This window comes from Ursus maritimus, unplaced genomic scaffold (genome assembly GCF_017311325.1).
Source record: "Ursus maritimus isolate PB19 unplaced genomic scaffold, ASM1731132v1 scaffold_30, whole genome shotgun sequence".
NCBI lineage: Eukaryota > Metazoa > Chordata > Mammalia > Carnivora > Ursidae > Ursus > Ursus maritimus.
Window position 1 is genome coordinate 1,409,466 of NW_024425564.1, and position 23,335 is coordinate 1,432,800.

A 23,335-nucleotide genomic window follows, 5' to 3' on the forward strand; every position below is an offset into this window, starting at 1 on the left:
GCCCCATTCAAAGTGGCTGAGAGCCGCTGAAGGGCTAGAAGGAAGGAAGCAACGGACAGATCCCACTCTTAGCAGTGTGGCTTTTAGGCCTTCAGTTTCTCTGGACTTGGAGAAAGGTACATCCACAGACACATATGAATCGGGGTTACCAAAATGGCCAGGTGGTGGGAAGCACCTGTAAGGGCAGTGAGCTTCTGGGTCTTCTCTGCTCGGCCTCTATGTGCAGCAACTGACATCACAGCACTTTGGCTCCGATGCCTTCCCAGGAGGTAGTGCTGTGCTGGATTATTAGAGGGACTGAACGTGATGAGAGATCCACCCTGCTTCTGTGCACTCCCATCCCTGGCTAATAACCAATCCTTTGTCCTCTCCATTAGCTTCCCTGTGCCTTGCCCCAGGACGCATCTTTTACCACAAGGACATGCAAGTCTCAAGCGGAAGGGCTCTGCAACCTTCAACACAGCAAGCTCCACGTGTGATGAGATCACTTGGTTGAATAAATGCATATTCACCAAGGAAGCATGGTTCATTAGGGGAACTCATCCACCCATTCCCCAACCTCTTTATCCGAATTCTCTCCAACTGGGAGACTAGCTGGTAAACGTATCGGGACACCCAAGGATTAAATCTCTCTCTCTAGTTTAACATTATGTCCAATTTGGGTAATTAAGCTGTGACTGCCTATAAAACATGTGCTCCCATCAGGCATTCACCAATTTGTCGATCTCTGACTTGTTCATCTCCTATTGATAACTGATTGTGTACCCAACCCAAGGTTTTTGCCAACACGCGGACGGCGCCTGAACTGTCCTGAACAACAGCGCCATCTAGTGATCAGTACAACAAACCTTCTGACCTTGTTTCCCACCCACATCCATAACCGAGGTACACACACCAGTCTCCCCCTTCCCCACTGCTCAAATACGCAAGTCCATTCTCCCTCAACTCTTTCTCACATGTTCATCACCTTTAACTCTCCTTTTTTCCCGTTTCTCCCTCTTCTTCTTTAGCTTAACAATCATTTATCTGACTCTCTTCCCCAACCAAAAAAATCTGCTTACTTAGGCTTGTCAGTCTTCTGTTGAGGGGACTCACCTTGTTCGCAGCCACTCACCTTTTCGTTCCCTAGTGAGGACGATTCGTCGTTCTTTCACTTCTGAGCTCAGATTATCTACCATCTTATTAATGCAATTGTCCAGAACCAGGGAGTGGGTTTTGGACTTGATGTCCTTCCGACAAATGGGGCATTCTACTTTCCGCTTCATCCACTCATTGATACAGTAGGAGCAGAAACTGTGGGCACAGTTCAAGGTGACAGCCTACAATGGGAATGCGAACACACACATCAGATCCATCGTGCTTACTTCCCCAGGGCGGTTGTAGTCTGAAAGCTAGGACAGGAGTTCATTTCCAAGGCCAAATGGAAATTTAACCCTAATCCCATGTAGAGGACTTACAGATGGTATCAGATTGTTCTTGGGGATGGGAAAGTTTATGTCAGATGGTTCATCTTCTCTCTCAAAGGTAAGTTCATAGGCGTAGGCTGCTTTGTCTGTCTCGTTCCACCAACTCAGACCACACTGCCAACCCCGATTAGCCACCTTGCAAACAAACGTCACTGGCCCAAGTAGGACTAGTAAGCGTGGGAACGGTACAAACACATCACTAATTCTCTTACGGAACACAAATGTGTAACCGCTAATGGTGAATCAGAGCTCCAATTTTAATAGATGATGGGGAGCACATTCTGAATACTGAGTATACAGAACAGTAGGAGGCATTATCTACACTCAAAAGAAACTTAAAAAGTAAAATACACGTAAAAGACAACTAAAAAGGCTGGGGAAAAAGAAACTAAAAAAATGAAATGGGTTCACCGACGGTGACTGAACCCTTAAGTAAATAAGCCTGTGAGAAGAGAGAAAGCAGAAGGGAGTCTAAAGCCGAGGCATTCCTGAGTCACTCCAATGGTCAGATTTCTGCCAGGGCCCTTATCACTTCTGAAAATATAAACCGTGCTCTTCATTACTCTTGTTTATGTACGTGTCCTAAGATACAAGTTTTTCTGAGGCCCAGAAGTCTTCATTCCTGCTTTTAGATAGCAGTGGAAAATAACAGAAATTACGCATTTTTCAAATGCCAAGTCAAGCACAGAAAGCCAACTAGGAGATATTTTGTTAACTATATGAGAAAAATCCTCACAAACAGGACTAAAAACCTGTCTGATTAAAATAAAACCTCTTTCCAACACTGACTACGAGGTGACCACGGAAAAAGGTCAGGCGGTCTGCAGGGAACAAGGCGTGTGTCAGGTTGTTTGTCTCTCCCACGTCTGTGCAGACGTGCCGGGTGGGCGAACTCATCAGCCAGCCCAACGCCCCTTCCCTTGCCTTCCCCCAGCAGCGCCCTGTCAAAGCCACACTGAGTCTGGCCGAAGTAGGGAATCAAATGACTAGAAACTACGGGGGAAATGATGACCTGAAGTCAAACTGGATCCAGAGCAAAAGAAACAGATCTGCCCAGGACAGATTTCTCGGGAGGCTAACACACTCAACCTCCCTATGGACTACCAGAGAGAAGGAAGGTGTGCGTGCGCGCATTTTCCTTTTCAAAGAAGTCTGAAAAGCACTATCGTTTAACAACTTGACTTTAAGATGAGTGGTATAAGATGAACTGGACACAAATGGTAGAATCTGTGACAAATAAAAGCTATGCAAAAATATGACATGAGAACAAATGGTAACCTAGGAGATATTTTCATTTTCACAGGGAGCCTGAGTCCCCGAAACACGTTCCACTTGGCTGCTGAATTCCCAAAGTGACCACACGTCGCTGACCTTTACCACCCTGTTAGAGGCTGCACTATCCGCCACTCTCAGCACTGCGCCCGTTCACAGTAAAGAAAGAAAAGCTTTATTGAGCGGCTTTACTCCGATACTTCAAAAATCTAATGCCACGTGGCCCCATTTTCTCCCAACAACAAAGAAATAAAGGCTTTACTGCAGCTAAAAATAGAGATTGTACCAAATAAACACTCAACAACACACTAAATAAAAGGATCCGTAAAGGTAAAGAAGACTACAAAAAACGAATGAGACATGGCCACCTCTCAAGGTCACTTTGAGGTCAAATAACGACAGTATGTTACTAGAATGAAACTCTCTTCAGAATGTTTCCCTGTGGCAGAACCTGTGCAGCCGAGGCTCCGTTCGGGGTTGCGAGGAATAAGGAGGCGTGAGCCACTGCTTGTAATTACCTCAATGAAGTATTCTGAGCAAATAATACACTGGAGCTCGTTCTCCAGCACGTCATTCACGTGGCTAAGCACTTCCTCCTTCTGTGCTTGCACCTTCTCCTTCTCTTCCTGCAAAGACACACAACCCTACCTGTCATTTGGGAGAACCGATGAGAATGCAGAACAGGACAGGGAGCAGGGTTAATTGTCTGGAATAGAATTCAGGAGTCTAAATAAAATATTCAACCTGGCGCAGCAAAAGGAGAACGAAACCCTCTCCCTGAGGGTTATGGTTTCTCTGAACTTTCTAACACAGGGCACTGTCTTCCTTTCTTTCCTCTCTCCACTTCTGTATTTGCATTGTAGGTTCTGTCTCCTTTCCCAGAACTAACCAAACAAGAAAAACTGAAGGTAATATACTCATCCCACTGACCGCGCAAGACTAGAATGAGGCATTACGTGTCCTATTAACTAACGGCAGTTTAGAGGTGATATAAAATCATCCCAAGCAACCAAAAACTCACTGGACATGAACGCAGACATGAAAAACGGTCCATAGAGGCAGGAAGCCTGAATTAGTTTATACGGTCCCCTGTGTTCCTTGCAGCTGCCTCTTCTACAAAATAAGGATAATACTTATACTCCCTGGAGGCAGGAGGCTGAGAGAGGGTCTCTTCTAGGCCCTTCGGGATCCAAGTTCTATGATGCTTGCTACCCCCTCCTCCTGCAGAGGTCTGCAGTCCAATTTCCCTCTGCTTTCCCCAAGAGGTCAGACTGCCTGTGGACACCCTTTTTGGGAAGGATCCTCGGTGTGTTCTCTAGAAGCAAACATTTATTTAAGTCAGCACCTCATCCCCTAAACTGAAAGTGTCAGGAGCCCCTGAGGGAAAAGGAAAGGCCATTTAGGGTATATCTGAGTAACTGATTAATTTTTCATCTTTTATTGTCTCTTCTAATCAAAGCGAAGACTGTCACACTGCTTAGGGCAGCAAAGAGGGTCTGGACCCAATTTAAGTAAAGTTCCCTGAAAACTTACAAACTGCTAGTTTTAAAAAGATGTGGTGGTTTTTTGAAAGTTAAGAAAGAAGGTACTATGTGATTTAAACAGAGGATAAGGATCTCGAACCAAATGAAAGCTGAGTCTCCTCCTTTCTGTACTCTGCTCCAGGTCTGTCTGTGGGGAAGGGTGGGCTGAGAGACGCAGTCAAACTCGGGCATTAAGTTCAGGTCAGAGGTTCTAAACTGCTGGCCTGTGGACTGGATCTGGCTGGTAGATTTGTTTAGTTTGGCCCTCATGGTATTAAAAAACAAAGCAAAAAGCCTTGAATTTGTTGCTAATATTTAAAATTGAAATAGCTCACATAAACATGTGGATTTCCATCTTCTGTGGACAAGTCAGCAGCTCTGACAACAGTGGGTTGCATTTCTGGATGGCAGCAATAGGCTGCAGCACAGAAGAGCTGCCTCTTGGGGGCGGGAAAGGAGGGGTGGCGAGTGAACCCTGCTGGTGTGCCTCTGTCCTTACAGCTCCCTACTGTGATCTTGCACCCAGGCCACTTCACTCACTTCTACTACCAGTCCACCCTGGTGGGCACCCGAGTTTAGAACCCCTAATTTAAGCATTCCACTGCTGTGATGAGGGAAATAATTATCTACATGCATCAGGACCAACTGTTTTTTGACTATACCACCCCTTAGCCTGTGCCAGTGAAACACTCTGAAGGAGCATTTACCACAGCAAAAGGACGAGACTGCAGGATGAGAGTCTCATTCCCAGCATTTAGCTTCTGAATAAGGGAAGAAAAAAAATGTCTTAGAGGCAGACCCTTCTATAGGCCTGAATAATTTTACGGACTATTTCCCCTGAGCAAGGAAGCGCCACGATCTCTCTTCATTCACTATAGCAACCCTTGCACTGTTGAAAATGCAGAGTTGCGTGTACTAACCAAATTCTAAACCTTCACCTTCTTTCTAGTACCTTGGTCTGTTCCAGTTCTTTGTTCTTGGCTTGAATGATTGCTTCAAAGTCCTTCTTGCTGCGATTTAGTTCTTCCATTAGAGCCCGATGCTGCAGAGACACAGCAGACACACATTCAAGATGAGCTTACACTGCGTCTCTCCTTTTAGCCATACACGGGCTGGCTCCCTCTGTCAGTGGCTTCGGCAATTTCAAGAATGCCTTTGTTCCTTCAGGACAGCCCGCTTACCTCCTGCTTTTCTTCAGGGAAGGGGGCAGCTACAGAGGGAGATTATCAAATCCATTAATCCCTCTGGAAATAACCCAACCTCCATGGCATCTAAATCAACTAAATAACTTACAGAGAGTCTGATTCTGTAGGTTTGGCTGGGGGCCCAGGAATGTGCATTTTTTTAAAAGCCACTGAAGTGATTCTGGGAACTAATGCTCAAGAGCTGGTAAGTAATCTGAGGCTACCCAGCACTGGGAGTGGCTTTTAAGAAATAATCAGGGAGAAATGGAATTTCTAGATAATCATTTCACTGAAATAAAAAAGACCTTTAACCTATTTATTCTACGAATCACATACTACGTGCTTGTAAGGCAGTGCTGCCCGCACCCTGCCTGTGTCTTCTGGAAGCTGGCACACCCGAGAGCTAGCAGCTCAATCACTGTGACTAACTGCCTACACCGCATGTCAAGAGATTCTACTTGTATGAAAATTTCTGAGCACTCTTGTGCTTAAGTATAGCTTACACTTTAATTCTCACCTCAAATCCTTTCTTTAAAAAGGTGGAATAAAGGTAAGTATTTCTGACAAGATATTACTCGAGAAACAAATCTTAAAATGTGTGGTCTCCCCCCAAAAAGCAGTTATATCAGAAGGCCGGGGTATTCATCTTGACCACTAATTAGATGTATGTGCTTAACTTACTCATCTATAAAATGGGACAACAGGTGGCCCTCCTACATCAGTGTTAAGAAAATAAAATAACAGGGGCGCCTGGGTGGCGCAGTCGTTGGGGCGTCTGCCTTCGGCTCAGGGTGTGATCCCGGCGTACCGGGATCGAGTCCCACATCGGGCTCCTCCGCTGTGAGCCTGCTTCTTCCTCTCCCACTCCCCCTGCTGTGTTCCCTCTCTCACTGGCTGTCTCTCTGTTAAATAAATAAATAAAATCTTTAAAAAAAAGAAAAAAAAAAGAAAAGAAAGAAAATAAAATAACAGCTATGAAAGCATTTGGCAAAGTTTTTAAAGCTCTATGTAAATGCCAAGTTTTTGTAATTACCTAGGAAAGAAAAAAGAATTGCTACAGAGGGACCAACAGGGCGGACCAAAAAACGACCTCTGTTTCAGTTGAAAGAGTGGTTTGTCCCTACGCATGTTGTTATAAACCATGACCTGAAAGCATCCCATTTTAGGCTAATGAATGGGGACTGGCCAAGTACCTCATGCTAAATGTTTTCCTCTCTCTCAGGAGAGGGTGTGGAGTTGTGCGTACAAGGTAGTCAACAATACCTTGGGGATTTCCAAGTAGCAGAGNCTTACTCTTTCCCAGTCAATTTCAAAACAATATCACAATACAGTTTAATAATGCTCTAAATGGGAAATACACCTAGTTCCCCACCCTAGAAAATAAATAAGCTTAGAAAATAAAATTCCAAAAAGATTGAATTAATTTTCACTCAATTCTTCTCAAGGCTATTTGTACACCCCTTAGGGAAATCAAGGCAGGCATCCCCCCAAAGCTTACAATAATACGGGGCTGTTAGCACTCAAGAAGGTTGGGAGTTAGATGAGCAATAAAAGAACATAAGGATAAATTCTCCTAAACAAATTCTAATGCAATTGCTCACTTTCTCAAGACTTGAACCATCCCACTAACCTGACAAAACTTGCATCGAACTACTGATCATAAACACATAAAGGAAAGAAGATAACGCAGGTTTAAAACATGCAAAAGAGCTTGTAAAAAAATGATCAGATGATAGTCAAGTTATATGAAATAAATTACAGGCAAACTTTGACAGGAATTTTATTCCTGTGAGCCTTGCCCTTTCACAGTAAATCGCTATGCTTTGCTGACTGTTACACTGCACTCTCAACCTGACCTAAAACGCTTAATTGGAACATTCTTGAATGGTTTCTGGATGGCTTCAGCTCAGGAACAGTGAGGTAATAAAGGCCCTTGCAGGCCCTGGTGGCCAAGTCATAGTTTGAAATTCCCCTCTGCTGCCCTCACCTTTCTGGAAGTGCAGCCACTTCTCCCAGAGAGCCTCTTAATTGCTATAGGCTCCGTCCCATCTTCACTAGAGCAACGTCTGCTCAGATGAAGATGTGAGTTTTCATGCTGAGGGCTGGCATGTCTGTGAGGCCCAATCTCCGACCTGATGGTGTGAGCAGCTGCTCTGTCTGCAGACTGGAGATGCCCCAGAGGTGCGTGCTAAGCAGAAGAGGCAGCCAGTGGCCATGGGAAGCCCCAGCCCACTATAATCTCAGTACAGGGCCAAGAGATAAGTTACCTCCTGCAGAGCCTGGGCCAGCTGCTGCTTCAGGTCCTCTTCTCCTTGCTCCTTCTCCAAACCCTGCAAAGCCAAAAACAAAATGGAAGGTTTCCCTGCAGGAAGGGGGATAAAAGAAACAAAATCTAGCAGCAAGCAAAGAAGACTGGCTTCTGTGAGCATCTGGAAACCACAGGAGGCAGGGAGCAGGTGGAAAACCTCCCGTTTTACTTCAAACTGTTGGCAGTAAGGGATCTGAGCATCGTGAGCTGCTCACACACTGCACACCCCAGGGCTGTCACCCTCAAGGTACCACTTGGGTTGTTCTGGAGAGAACCCCTGGGGTAATACTCCAAGTTCCCTTCACTGGCTAACACCATGACTCCCAGAAAGATGTAAATTGAGAGCTTCAAAGCCACCAGATATCTAAACTCAGATATAATCCCCCAGGTTAACACTCACAAGCTCCACCGTGTTTCTTCCCTCGATTCTGGCAGCACTGCCTCTTCGCGTGAGCCTCTATCACTTGTAGCCCATAAACATGCTTTCTCCTCCTTGCTGTAACTTATGCTCTGTTTCCTCCATCAGCCCCCTCTGATGTGGACGCCTTCCACATCATCGTGACCGTTCGTCCAGAAACTTCTCTAAGCCCCTCTGCGCCCCTCCCTCTTTACTTTAAGAATTACCTATCCATATAATACACCAACCAGAAATTATTCTCTAATTTAAATATATATTGACTTAAAACTGTCCTGATTATTTTACCTGTATAATACATCTCGTGTCTTCAACAACATTTCTTTCTTAGTGGCAAAACCCATTTATCTTTGTAACCACCTGAACTCCAAGTATAGTATACCAGGCAATGTCGGTACTCAAAAAAAAAAAAAAAAAAAAAAAAAAAAAAAAAATCTGTGTGAAGCAGCAACAGTTAAATGAGCTTCTGAACAAGTAGCAGGAGTAGAATAAATCCTTAGGGGTTGGTGGCAGAGGGAAATGCAGCTCGTAAACAAAGGACTAGACACATTTCAGCATGAGCTATTTATATATGACCCTCAAATACCCTAGAAATTCTCTAAGCCAGTCCTTTTTGCCTTTCTTTCCCATTTTGATATACAAAAAGATTTTACAGCTACATCCTGAAGCATGACCAAAGCAGCCACAAACATTAATTAATAATAACTCTTGTTCCTGAACACATTAGCCTTTAAAGAGTGTTCTGCTCTGGTGAAGGTGTCATACACTAAATATGTAAAGATCAACTCCCTCTATCAACTTCAAGAACTAGTCCAGGCTGGTAAGGGAAGCAATAAGGTACACATAAGCAAGCAGTGTATACCCTCAGAAAGACATGTTTAATCCACGGCCTTTGCTAATGCTACCAGTTCAAGGGGATAGCAAAGATTAGACTGAAATTTATACATTGTTCAGAAATAAGCCAACACTACTGGTTGTTCCTTGCCCGAGCAAAGTAAACAAAACAGAAAAGCTTATTCACTTCAATCCTGATTGGTCCTTTTTATTTCTAAGCCACCAATGGGGAATTCTTGACATTCAATATTACCTGAGCAAGTAGGTGGGAGTAAAACGTGTGCTTCTTGCCAGATGGGAACTGACATTTTGAACAGGGACCAGGATCAGCTCCAGCCTAGGAGCTTCGTGCAAGAGCTTGATTTCTAAGCAAATGACTCAGGGATGGGGACACATCTGGTCTTACCTTGACACAGCTAAGATAGTCATTATTCTACCTTCCCCCTAAAGGCACTGGGGAAGGTGGCTTATTACTCAACCCAACAACTGAGTCACGGTATATCCAGCCCCTCCCGTGCTGGATGCTTAGGATAGTAACAAAAACATTTTCTGCCTTTCTAGGCTCCCACTTTCTAGGTTAGCTACAGAGTTAACTAACCCTCAGAGCTAGTAAGTTACCAGGTACAACGAGGGCAGAGTTACCACCTGACCCATCGCTGCCTTGGGGCTAAGTGGTTTGGCTCTGACACAGCAAAGAAAGATAATTCGTAAGGACCACTACTGGTTTACCTGGAATGTACCGTGGTTCTGTGGCATCCCGACCTTCACCCAAGCTCTCTCTGAACTTGCCTCAGTTCTCAGGGCCTCAGCTTTACATCCTGAGATCAGTTACGTCCTGGCTGGCTCTGCCAGCCACCTTACCCCATCATGGCACCCAAACTCTGGCTCTTGACCATCATGCTGAAGTCTTAACACTTTACTCTACCCCCTTCTCCCATCTCAAAGTCCTTTGTTCCCATTCCATCTCCTGTCCCTGGCGCTCAGCACATGGTCCCTGACTCAGAAACAGAGAGCTGGGGCGCCTGGGTGGCACTGCGGTTAAGCGTCTGCCTTCGACTCAGGGCGTGATCCCGGCGTGATGGGATCGAGCCCCACATCAGGCTCCTCTGCTGTGAGCCTGCTTCTTCCTCTCCAACTCCCCCTGCTTGTGTTCCCTCTCTCACTGGCTATCTCTCTCTCTGTCGTATAAATAAATAAAATCTTTAAAAAAAAAAAAAAAAAGAAAAGAAAAAGAAACAGAGAGCTGTGGCCAGAGGCTCGCCAAGGGCCTGCCCACCCCTGAGGAGCACTGGTGTCCTTCCCTCCTGTGTGGTACCTGGAGATGCTGTTCCTCTTCCTGGAAAGTCTTCTCCAGCTGCTCCACTCTGGCCTGCTGCTGGGCCTGCTCTGCACACAGCTGGAACTGTAAGTCCTGCAGCTCCTGCTCCATTTTCACAATCTTCTTTGAGTTCCCTTTTTGAGTCTGCTTTTTCACCTTCAGGACAGCTACCTGTTTTTCCTGCATTTGTGTTTTCAGCTTCAGAATCCTGGACATGGTCACCTTGAATAGCTCTAAGCTGCTCTGAGATGCTGAAGGGTTTGAGGCTTTCTGCTTCTTATGATGAAGCTCTATGACTTTTGCGGAGCCAGGGTGAACACGAGCCTCTGTGGCCTTCTCCTTTGGCTCAAGAGAAGTCAACTTAGGATCCAAATATTCAGAGGGTTGACTGGCCACTTCACCTTTCCAATGAGACTTCACTGGTTGACCAGGTTCACAAGACACTTTACTTATTTTGGATTTCAAATTTGAGGGGCCTTCAGCTCCAGGACCCTCTAATTCATCCAAACTAAATTTCCGTTTAGTTCTCAGTCCCCTGCTTTTTCCCGTCATCTGGTCATTCTTTGGGGCAAGACAAGGGTACATCCTCTCCCGGTCTTCTTCGGCAACTTCATACTCATACTCTGCATTCTCCTTATTCTCCAGAGGTACCCCAAGCTGGATGTGGTCTCCCTTATGGATAGAATACACCTTTAAAGGTTCTAGACGTTCTCTGTTCAGCCAAACACCATTCAGACTCTGGACAAAGGGAAAAGAAAGATGAAATAAGCTTCATGATTCCCCTTCTCTTAATGGAATTTCTCTCCTGCTGCTGCAAAACCTTCTGCCTTTTCAGAAGGAAAACCCTTGAGAACAAATACAAAAGGTTCATAAACCACCACCCTTAGAAACAGCATTATTCAAATAGCTTTGGCTTTTTACCTACATTTCACATTCATGCCTCCACAGAGAACTGCTGGTATAACAGGCAGGAATCACCTTATAACTGGCAGATGAATTACTCAAATAAATGCAGCAGCATTTAAAGACACTGCAGTTGAATAGCTCCTATTGACCTAAACTGGGGACAATGGCCCAAGACTGGAAAAATAGCTATTAGCGAAGGAAGCAGCATCTAATGATAAGTTTCAAAAGGTAGGCTTAGCCAGGAAAGTCACACAAGCACCGTCTCTGAATGTGGCCCCGGAACACATTGGTGAATGAGCAAAGCACTTCCACATAAACCTAAAAAGAATGTGCCTTGTACTGGGGTCAAACTGCAGGTGGGCTCTAACCCAACTAATAGCACCAGAGGTCCACTGGTGAACACAGTACACTGGTTAAGAGCTGGCGCGCTGGCTCAGACAGACTTGAGATCACAGCCCAGATGCACCACCTTGGGTTTATGAGTTGCCTGGCCTTCAGCGGTTTACTTAACTTTTATGTCCCAGTTTTGTCTGCAAAATAGGGATAGTCTAGTTCCTAACTCATACTGCTCTGTGAGTAATGAATGAAATAATACATGCAAAACACTGAGCACAGCGACTCACGTATAACAAATACTTGATAAATATTCACTTCAATGATTTAAATTAAATCACAGTGTAGGGCTGAGCGCATGGACCCTGGAGTCACACTGCCTCGACTTGTAATCTGGCTTCATCACTTAATAGCTGTGTGACTCTGGGTAACTTTCTTTCTTTCTTTTTTTTTTTTTTAATAATAATTTTTTATTATGTTATGTTAGTCACCATACAGTACATCCTTAGTTTTTGATGTAGTGATCCATGATTCATTGTTTGCGTATAACATCCAGTGCTCCATGCAATACGTGCCCTCCTTACTACCCATCACCAGCCTATCCCAATCCCCCACTCCCTCCCCGCTGAAGCCCTCAGTTTGTCTCTCTGGGTAACTTTCTTAACTTCTCCACGCCCCAGTTACCACATCTATAAAATGAAGGACAATAATAGACTCTCCCTCATGGAGTGTGTGTGGATTTAATGAGATGACATATGTAATGTACTTAGAAAAGTGCCTGGCACATGGTAAGCATTATGTAAGTGTTCACTACTATTATTATGTTCTGGCTCAATCGACTTATCAACAGTCATTTCAATTCTGTGCTCAGCATCTTGCAAGGTAAATATACCAAGCGCAAAAGTAGAAGATATGAAAACAACTTTTAGCAGCTGACTATGGAAAGGAAAACACGAGGGCACACATAAGTAAATGTGGGATTACACAGCCAGCCTATAAATGCAAAGGACTATCATGAAGAGCTGCTAAAGATGCCAGAGAAGAGATGCTAAATGGAGACGACAGGTTCTAAAACAGACTTGAAACAAATGCAGGATTTAAAGTTTAAAGAGACAAGTTGTGGGGGTTGGGGGGCACCTGTCTGGCTCAGTCAGAAGAGCATGGGACTCCTGATCTCGGGGTCGTGAATTCGAGCCCCACGCTGGGTGTAGAGATTACTTAAATAAATAAATTTGGAAGGAAGGAAGAAAGGAAGGAGACGGAGGGAGGGAAAGAAAGGAAAAGAAAAGACAAGTGGGCGTTTTAACCCATATTAAGAACTCATCTTTGGGAGACGGGTCAGAGATGAAGGTCACATCTGAACTAGGACTAAGACTACGTTCAAGTTGGTAACTACATCTACGTCCTCCAGAGAGAAAAGATACCTGGTCAACCCAAATAGGAGGGATGGGGGCTTGACCACAAGGCACAGACGATGAAGACTGAGACTGGATCTCTGTTCTGAGTTGGTAGTAGGCCAACTTGGTAGTAGGGGCGAGAGGAAGAGCAAAATGAACATAGGTACATAAAGAAAGACTGGCTTTAACTCACTGCCTTGGGCCTAACCTGGCTTATCTGGCCAACCTTCTCCCAACCTTTCTATTCATATTCAGCCTGAGGAATTATGACAGTGATCATTTCTGCTGACTTCTGAAACAACACAGGCAGAAATAAAAAAGGAGGGGGAGGGAGGCCAAAAGACTATTTGAGAACAGTTCTATAGCAGAACAGTCCATTAGAGATTATACACCGGAAAAGGGTCTCAGGGAAAGTATATGACACAAGAGCTCACCTATTGCCAAGGTATAGATATTTAGGAAAAATCTAAAAGACAAAGAGAAGGTTAAATAAAAGAAGATGGTTACAAGAAGCAGCCCAAGTCTAGAGCAAACAAGGAACCCCTAAAAAACTGGGGCGAACTTTCAAGACATACTGCAAACCCTCCACTAGGTCCTCCGCAGTAACCTGCCTCCTCAGAGCCCTTCAGATCCAGAAAATAAACTCTCAACATTGTCCCACCCCATTTCACCCTTGGATCCCTCTGTTTACCCATTCATCACTCCTTGGTGACACCTAGCGGTATGCTTTGGACCACAGCCCTGAGTCAGGTCGGTTCACAAGGTGACTGTAAAAAAGGCTGAAAATACCATGACTGTGTAAGAACAATCAAGTACTGCCCAGGACGCGATCTTAAATGCAATGGTTTAAATAAATCAAACTGTGTTCAAGCTTTTCTTTTTTTTTTAAAGATTTTATTTATTGATTTGAGAGAGAGAGATAGCAAGAGAGAGCACATGAGCAGGGAAGAGAGGGAGAAACAGGGAGTCCGATGCGGGGCTTGATCCCAGGACCCTGAGATCATGACCTGAGCTGAAGGCAGACGCTTCACCGACTGAGCCACTCAGGCGCCCTTCAAGCCTTTCTTGATGTTGGTTTTCACAATCCCCAGTTTGAGTACTGTCAGCAACAGCAAAGTGACAACCAAAGAAAAGCCTGCCCGGTGACTCCTAGCCATCAATGGGAAAAAGGTGGGATAACCTGCACCCACTTAAACACCAATTACTTCACTTGATGCTCAATCTCTGTCCAGCATTTTTAATCAGTTGTTGAGGACAGTGGAAACCCAAAGCCAACAGGCAATGTTTTCTTGCAGTTCACCAAATGATTTATGTAGCCCAGTGGTTCTCAACCTGACTGTCCAGTGAAATCACCTGGAAATGTTTAGAAGAAAAACTGACTGTGTTAATTAGTCTGAGATGGGGAGTAGGCATCAGAACCTTTAAAGTCAAGTTTACTTTTTTTTTTTTTTTTTAAGATTTTATTTATTTATTTGTCAGAGAGAGAGAGCGCACAAGCAGGGGGAGCAGCTGACGGAGAAGCAGGCTCCCCACAGAGCAAGGAGCCTGATGTGTTGTAGGCTTGATCCCAGGACCCTGAGATCATGACCTGAGCTGAAGGCAGACGCTTCACCGACTGAGCCGCCCAGGCTTTATACACAAATACATACAGTGCACAATTTGTACCAAGACACAGTGCCCCTTTAGTCAGCCCGTCCTTCATTCCCAGGCAACCACTCACCTATTCTCTGCCCTACATAGGTTTGTCTTTTCCAGACTGCTGTATAAATGGAATCACACAGAATGCATCCTTTCAAGTCTGTCTTCTTTCACTTAGCATAATAACTAAGATTCATCCACTTTATTGCAGTAACAGTAGTCTGGTATTTTTATTGGTAAGTAGTATTCCAGGGAAGGGGCATATCAGTTTGTTTATCCATTCCCCAGTTTCGTTTTTTTTAGTTTCTGGTGATTATGAATGAAACCACATGAAACATTCACTTTCAGGTTTCTCTGAGAATGTAAATTTTCATTAATTTGGGACAGGACCAGGAATGCTGGAGGGCAGGGAAAGGGAAGAAGAAGAAAAAGAAGGAGAAGGGAGAGGGGGAGGGGGAGGAGGAAGGGAGAAGAAGAAGGAAGGGAGGAGGAAGGAAGGAAGGAGGAGGGAGGGAGGGAGGAAGAAGAAGTGGGAGAGCTTGCTTCTGCTCTCAGTGCTCTCTGCCATGCGAAGATGAAACAAGAAGACAGCCATCTTTGGGGCCCCTGGGCAGCTCAGTTGGTTAAGTGTCTGACTCTTGATTTTGGCTCAGGTCACGATCTCAGGGCTGTGAGATCAATCCCCGGTTGAGCTCCACACTGGGTGTGTAGCCTGTTGAAGATTCTCTCTCTCCCTCCCCACCCCCTCTTAAAAAAAAACAAAACAAAACAGCCGTTTTCAAACCAGGAAGTGAGTTCTCATCAGAAACCAAACCTGCCTAATCGCGGATCTTGATGCCTACCAACCTCCGGAACTGTGCGAAGTAAATGTTTGTTGTTTAAAAAAACAAAACCAAAAACTGCCAAACTGTTTGTCAAATTGGTGGTATCATTGTGTATTCTCACTCACAGTGTTTCAGAGTTCCAGTTACTCTGCATGCCCACCAACATCTGGTATTAGAAATTCTTTACTAAAGCATAATATACAAACAGGAAAGTGCACAAACCATAAATGTACTCGATGAACAATCACAAAGTGAACATCTCAGTGTAACTACAAAGTTTAAAAAAAAATCCCACATTCTCAGCATCCCAGAACGTCCCCCTACCCCCTACCCAATTCCCTACTAGTCACTAAGCCCCTCCCCCTCCATAAGGGGACTATTAGTCTGGCTTAACATCACACATTAATTTTGCCTAGTTTGGACAATTATATAAATGACATCATATAATATGTACTCTTTCGTGTTGTCTTCTTTCACTAAATATTGTTGTGAGATTAATCCATGCCACTGGATACAGCAGTTCACTCATATTCATTCCAGTACAGTGTTTCACTGTAAGATTGTATCTACTGTTGATGAACACTTGGGTTATTTCCTTGGTAGTGAAAATACTGTCAGGAGGTGTACATATATGTGTGCAACTGTAATAAATAATGTCAAATAATTTTCCAAAATGGTTGTACCAATTTATACTTCTACCAAAAGACTATTTGCCCCCTATCCTTGCTAATGCCTAGGATGGTCAGTATTTAATTTCAGCCACTCTGGCCTGTATGCAGTGGTATTCCATTGTGGTTATAATTTGCATTTCCCTGATCACTAATGAGGTTGAACATGGATATTGAACATCTGGATATAATCTTTTGTGAAGTGCCTTGCCCATTTTTAAAACTGGGTTATCTTTCTTTTTCTTATTGATTTGGAGTTCTGTATATATTCAAACATAAATCCTACATCAGTTATGTGTAGCAAATACCTTCTTCCACTCTGAGGTTCCCTTTCCCTCTCTGAATGGCATCTTTTGATGAATGGAAGTTCTTAATTTTAATGTGATACCAGCAGTATTTTTTAAAAGAACCCCAAGTAAGCACAAAAACTAGAAACGGGGTTAAGAGCCACTGCTTTAGCTGCTGGAAGACCAGAAGCTGAACTGTCCCAAGCAACAAGGTTTGTTCACAGACAATCGAATTCACCAGAGACATTAAATGCCAGAGCCTGCAGGAGCATGAAGGGAGGAATCACCAGGGAGCAGACGAATAACAACATGAGAGGAGGAGAAGAATGAGAAAGGTTCAAACAACATGCCTGAGCCTCGAGCACTGAAGGCAAGCAAACCCACAAAGGCATTTCAGACTGACGCCGAAACAACCAATTGTTTGAAAGAGCTGGATATTAATACATAAGACGAGCCATCTGAAGAGCTTTTCAACTGAAATTTACACAGCTACAACATTCTGCATGTAGAGTCAGCAGTCCTCCAAGGTTTTTCTTTTTTTTAAGCCAATTCAAACTAAAATTGCATTTGTCACAATTTTTGGATCTGTACTTAAGCTTTCACTTTCTGGCCATTCCAGCATATAAGAGAGACCGTTTAATGAAGAGAGAGTGTAGTTCTGAGTTGAATTATTAGAAATCTCTACCTCTTGAAAAGACTTGGCAAATGACTTCAGATATGACCATAACAATAATGTCCTGCACCTGAAATTCAAATCCTCCATCAGAAGAAGAGGACTGCCAAGGCATCAAGCCAGAAAAAAGCCACAAAGAAGAGGAGCATCTGTTAAGGGGGGCGGGGGGAGCCGGGGGGGGGGTGCTTTTACCTGTAAGAACAGTTGCTCCATCAAAACACTCGAGTCACAGCTTCTCTTAAAAATCAGTTACCTCACAAATGGAATCAAAGCTAAGAAGCTTAAACCAGAAAAGACCTGGAAGAATTAGGAGCCTGCCTTTCCTCTGTGTTATCTGTCTGAGCCCTCAGAAAGGAGTCTCATGGTAACAACAGCCTTAGAAGAAAGGGTACACAGCAAAAGCTGGAGAGCGGCCCAGAAGCAGTCATGATCTGTGGCTGGCGTGGGCTGCCTCTGTGTCCCTGGGGCTAACGTTCAAGCAACAGTAAAATCAGTCAGCTGGTGGCTTCCCAACCTCTCAAAATCTGCTATCCCATAAGTGGAGCACATCCATACTGCACGTAATCAAGGAGAGAAGCACCAGAGAACTCACCTCTCTACTACTGCAACCCCATTTCTCAGGTAGCCAACTCTGATAAGAAAAACATCTTTTCTTAAGGTGGTTTGATATAAGCTATTGCGGGGGCTTTAAAACCTGGCATCTGTGACTTAGATATGCATCATTAATTTTTTTTTAGTCATACAAGTGGTACAGGTTTCCCCTGATATCTGAAAGGAGACTGTTCCCATAAAGCCTTTCTTCATAAGCCAATGGTATAAGCAAAGCAATTGCCATTAACTTTTATGGAAAAATTTTTTTATTGTTTCCAGACCCAAAATATAACCTCTCTTAGGCTTTCCTGATACCTTAGGACATCACTTGCTAACAGATGCACAAAATAAATGGAGATTAAAGCACAGGTGCTCATGGACACAATTCAAAGCTATGGCACCTTGAGGCTGAGACGCTGAGCGTAGCTCCCTGGGAAAGATCCTAGCAGGGCCACCCTCAACGCTCTGGTGCGCGCTGCCTCTACAACAGCTCACTGCAAAACAAATGTTAAACGCAATTTTCGCCTTTTTTTGGGTAAAAGTGAAGATCCTCTTNGATTTCTTTTCGTTAGCAAATACAGGCACCAATGTAAGCCTTTTGTAAAAGCGAAGGGTCCAAAAGCGGGACGCACCTGTAGAGTAAATCAGTGTACTTCACTGTCCGACAACCGGACATAGTAGAGACTTACATGAGTTTGAGCCCTGGCTCATTCGCCCACTCAACCAGTCAGTTAGAAGGCCCTGGGCAAGTCAGTTTATGTTTATCTCTCTGGGTCTGATTCCTCTGTTCCCAGAAGAGGTTAAACTTGATCATCTCTGAGGCCCCCTTTTCAGCGCCAATCTCTATTCTGCCCCTAATGCCTTGCCAAGAGTGCCAAACCAAATTACTTAGCATTTATACCCTCTCCTTCAACGCAGCGCCAACTCAACTTCATCCTACTCAGGAAGGTAGTTTCTCAACAGCTTAAATCCGGCAGTTTTAAGCATGCAAAATGAGGCAGGCCTGCGGGATACCTGTGATACTGTGAATTATAATAAGAAATATATATTTGGTCTTTATCCCTGTTTCTAGCACAGAGCTCCTAAAAACTCTTGGAATTTCCTAAGTGGTGAAACAGACAGGTGTCTTTTGTTATGTTAACGAGGCAACTTTGGTCCAGGCCCAGGTCCCCCAAGGATGGGGTCTAATTGCTAGGGGAACCAACCCTGTGACTGGGGAGTTGAAACTTTCAGTCCCACCCCTCAACCTCCTGGGAGGAGACAGGGGTTGGACATTGAATTGATCATCAATGGCCAATGTTTTATTCAATCGTGCTGTGTAACAGAGCCTCCATAAAAACCCAAAAGGATGGGTTCAGAGAGCTTCTGGGTTGGTGACTGCATGGAGGTGTTGAGGGAGTGGCACACCCAGACAGGACGTGAAGGCTTTGTGTCCTTTCCTGCACACCTTGCCCTACACATCTCTTCTGTCTGGATATTCATCTGTATCCCTTATTTCTATCCTTTCATAATAAACCGGTAAACATAAACAAATGTTTCCCTGAGTTCTGAGAGCCACTCTCGCTAATTAACCGAATCCAAAGGGGGAGGAGGTCATTGGAACCAGCTGGTTCCAGTTGGTTAGAAGTACAAGTAAACAACTTGGACCTGTGACTGGCATCCTTGGAGCCTCCAATCTACAGCTGTTGGTCAGAAGCACAGGTGTTAACCTGTGGAATCCGATGCTATAGAACTGAGGTGAATAGTGGGACACTGAGCTGGCGTCCCAAGCATTGCTTGGGGGTGCGAGGGTGCAAACCTCAGAACTGGTCTCAGACCATTTACTACCCTTCCTTCTAACAAGTGTCTTTACAACCCTTCCAACCAGAGCAGTGTAAGATGGTGTCTGAAGACATTTCCTACTTCCTAATGCCTTAGCTGTCAACATTCAAATTTTTCTCAGCGTAGTCTCTATTTTCACGGTATCCCTGGGTGCTTGTATATCTGCACTTTAGGTGCTTCCTAATTGCTGGGCTTTACACACTATTTCACCTCCCTTAGTATTCACACCAGACCAGTGATTTTCAAATTTGTTTAAAACAGAAAAGTCCTGTATTCAAAGGAAATCGTCCTCAAGACACGGATATGTAAAACGGATAAAAAAGGAGGTGGAAGTGTTGCTCTGATGGAAAGGAATTGGGAAGGGAAGGAGCTAAGTGCAGTCAGCTCAGCTCCTTCCTCCTCACAGTGCTCTGAACCACAGGAGTACTCCAGAATATTCATCAGATTTTTCCCAAGGTCTCTGTACCTATGACCCACAAAAGCCAATTCCCCCAGTAACTTAGTCCAGTTTCTGGAGCAGGACCTACAGCCCGAATTCAAGAGTTTCCTTCAAAGTAATGGACTTTCATTCAAGTCATCAGAAATATTTTAGTATAATCTAATCTCTGGCAGCATACAGAAATAGTTGTCTGTGGAGAAGACAACTGGGTGGCCAGGGGAAAAGATACACTTTTGAAACTTTAAATTTTGTATTCTGTATTACCTATGCAAAAAAAAAAAAAAAAAAGTAATTTAAAAAGAAAACAAAAATTCAGTAAAAGTCATTAGGCATCTGTGGATTCCTGTACCTTGTTGTCCATAATTGTCCACTGGCCCTCGACATTCTGCTTCAAAACACAGTGGTTTCGGGAAATCATCAGAGGGCAGATTTTTGATACCAGTTGGTATGTGACACCAAATCCTCGCCCTATAGTCACCTAGGAAGACAACAATGTAAGAGACACAATCATTCACTTTGCTGAAAAGGGAGGTCCTTTCCAATCTTGTCAACCAGCAGTATTCACGTGTCCTGACTTATGAAACCAGATTCTTGTGAAACCATACAGCTTATCAGCCATCTCCTTCAGCTACCACGGGAGCCACCAGGTAGAAAAAGGCAGAAATTCTGACAAGAACAGACAGCTGAATGAAGTTAATCATAGAATGTGAGGGTTGGGAGGACACTGAACCTTTGTCATGAGATGGAGGAATCCTTTCCACACACCCCCATCAACTAGTCTTAAACACTGCCGATAACTACAGCCTCTATACAAGACAGTCCTTCCAATTTTTCAATAGCCCCGACTTGGCATCCTTCTTCCTATAAATTCCATCCTTTGGCCCTGGCTCTGCCCTGAAACACCATGAAAAAATCTCCAATCCCCCTTCCACTTGACAGCTATAAAGTGTCTGCCTACCTAGTCTTCTGTTTTCTTGGCCCTATGTTCTCAGTTACTTCAAACCTAACTCCCATGGCATAGGTTTGCATCTCTTTGCTAAGCCTAACAGATCTGTGAAGGAACTCCTGGTTTATTTTTATTCCTAGATGTCACATTTAAAAAATAATAATTTTTGTAACACAGTCAAATGCAAGGATCACTTTCTCAGTTCTAGATATCATCACTGGAGCATATAAATTGCAACAGCTTTCACAGCAGATCTATCATGCTGCCAATGTATCCTCAGGCTTAGGAATGATTACATTTCTTGGTCTAACCCTCCTCCAAGAATTGCTATGCTAAGTCATGTCTCTTCTGTCCTATACTTGACTAGCTCGTACATTTGGATTCGAGTGCAGGACCTTACATTGATTCCTATTAAATTTCATCTTGTTAGTTCAGCCTATCACATGAGCTTGTCAAGACCTTTTTGAATTTTTAATCCGCCATCAGACATACTCAATATTGCTTCCAGCTTTGACTCATCCACCATATTGATATGAGGCTTTCTGTACATTCATTTAAGACACAGATAAAAAGATTGAAACAGGATGTAGCCAAAGGCAAAGCTCCCAGGAAAGCCTAGTAAACATTCCACCACACTGTCTGGGTACACCTTTAACCAGCTGTAATTCAACCAGAAGTCTTCCCATTGAGTCCGTATTTTCTATCTTATCCACGAGCATAGCATGAGAGCCTCTGGACAAAGGCTGCAAAGAAGCCTCGATTCTCATCTATCACAGTTTTCTGATTGACCGGTCTAGTTTATAGTAACCCTGTCAAGGAAGAAAATGAAGTTCCCCAAAGATTTAGATCTTAGAATCCCCTGCTGCTTCTTTTTGGTGCACAAGCCACCTCTATAATGACCCATACCACGACCTTAGCTGGGAACAGTAAGCCAAATGGTCTGTGGTTTTCTAAAAGCTACCCATTTTGTTCCTCTTGAAAATCTTTCAGAATCATGCCTGTCCTCCTCAGTCCCTCAAAGACCGTCATGACTCTCCTTACCCCCAATCTATGCTTCTCCTAAAACTCTCATCACGGTAACTGACACTACCACCCAAGCAACTGCTTAGCCCCAAACCCAGGAGCCGTCTTTGATTCTTCTCTGTCCCTCTTCCTCACACTCAAATATCAGCAGATTCTACTGGTTGTAATTCAAATATATCCTAAATCTGTTCACTTCTATCTCTATGGCCAATACCTTAGTCCAAACAACCTGACCTCCTCCAGCTGTTTTTCCTCCTGCCCTGCACTCCTCCACTCAGACCAACTTCATTCTTCACACAGAAGCTGGAGTGGTAATGTAAAATCTTTAAATCAGACCATTTCCCTTCTTCCCAAACTATATTAATGATCCAAACTTCCTTCCATAGTCTATAAGGCCTGAATGTCCTAACTCCCTCCAACTCTTTAGTGTTATCTCATACCACAGTCAGACACACTAACCACTACCTGAGGGTCTTTTCTCCAGTCCCCTCTACTTAGAACACTCTTCTGAGACATCTGTATGGCCTCCTTCTTATCTTTCAAGTTTCAGCTCCTCAAGGGCCTACCCTAATTACCCTAAACTTGTTGCCTGCTTCCTCCCCCACCATTGCATTCCTTCATGTTCTTAGCATGCACTTGTCACAATCCAAAATTATCTTTTTTGCTTCACCTATTCCCCACCTCTTACTAAAATATAAATTTCATAAGCAGGGACCTTATCTATCCTGTGTACCACAATATTTCTGTACTAAGCAGTTGGACACTGCTTAGTAAATATCTGTCAGTGAATAGAGGAATAAAGCATTTATGAGTCCTCCCAGAGTCTAGGACGAGGATTTTTTCAGTCAGAAGTTAGAAACCGGGTTATTACCACTGGAAACCACAGAGCAGCAGCCAGGAACTCTTAACAACCTGACTTAAGTGGTTCAGTTCCTTGAACAGTCTGCCAAAAATCCACATACTATCCAGGTTCCTCTGAGTTTATATATCCTTTTAAAATGGAATGTTTAGGGGCACCTAACTAGCTCAGCCAGTAAAGCACGTGCCTCTTGATCTCAGGGTCATGAGTTCAAGCCCCATGCTGGGTGTGGAGCCTACTTAAAATAATTAAATAATTAAAAATTTTAAAAGATGAAATGTTTAAGGGTTTATCTGTCATCCTGGAGCAGTAAGAATTTCCATGTAGGCAGCTTTCTTTTTTCTCTTTTTTTTTCTGAAAGAGAGCTGAGCATGGAGCCTGACATGGGGCTTGATCTCATGACCCAAGCTGAAATCAAGAGTCAGCTGCTTAACCAACTGAGCCGCCCAGGTGCTCCAGTAGCTTTATTTCTCCAGTAGCCCATTTCAATACTTGAGAGGAGACAGCCAGGTTGCCATTGAGAGCTACCTGGGTAAAGTATTACAGAAAAGGGAGATGGGTGCCTTTTTCTGAAATAGCCTCCTACAGACTCTGAATCCAGGAAGTCAGG

At 43.9% G+C, this 23,335-nt stretch overlaps 1 protein-coding gene across 6 annotated transcripts in view; it reads right to left on the reverse strand.

The window, feature by feature from the left end:
• Positions 1-23,335, reverse strand: part of RNF8 (ring finger protein 8) — a 33,169-nt gene that overhangs the window by 5,715 nt on the left and 4,119 nt on the right. Inside the window, exons 2-7 of one of the 6 annotated variants that reach the window (XM_040644657.1) lie at positions 20,247-20,375; positions 10,318-11,058; positions 7,713-7,775; positions 5,214-5,303; positions 3,257-3,364; positions 1,115-1,319 (exon numbers count right to left, since the gene is read on the reverse strand). In XM_040644657.1, coding sequence (XP_040500591.1) covers positions 1,115-1,319; positions 3,257-3,364; positions 5,214-5,303; positions 7,713-7,775; positions 10,318-11,058; positions 20,247-20,375 — 1,336 coding nt within the window. The remainder of the gene's footprint in view (positions 1-1,114; positions 1,320-3,256; positions 3,365-5,213; positions 5,304-7,712; positions 7,776-10,317; positions 11,059-20,246; positions 20,376-23,335) is intronic. The other 5 variants (XM_040644662.1, XM_040644659.1, XM_040644660.1 and 2 more) reach the window with 5 other exon arrangements.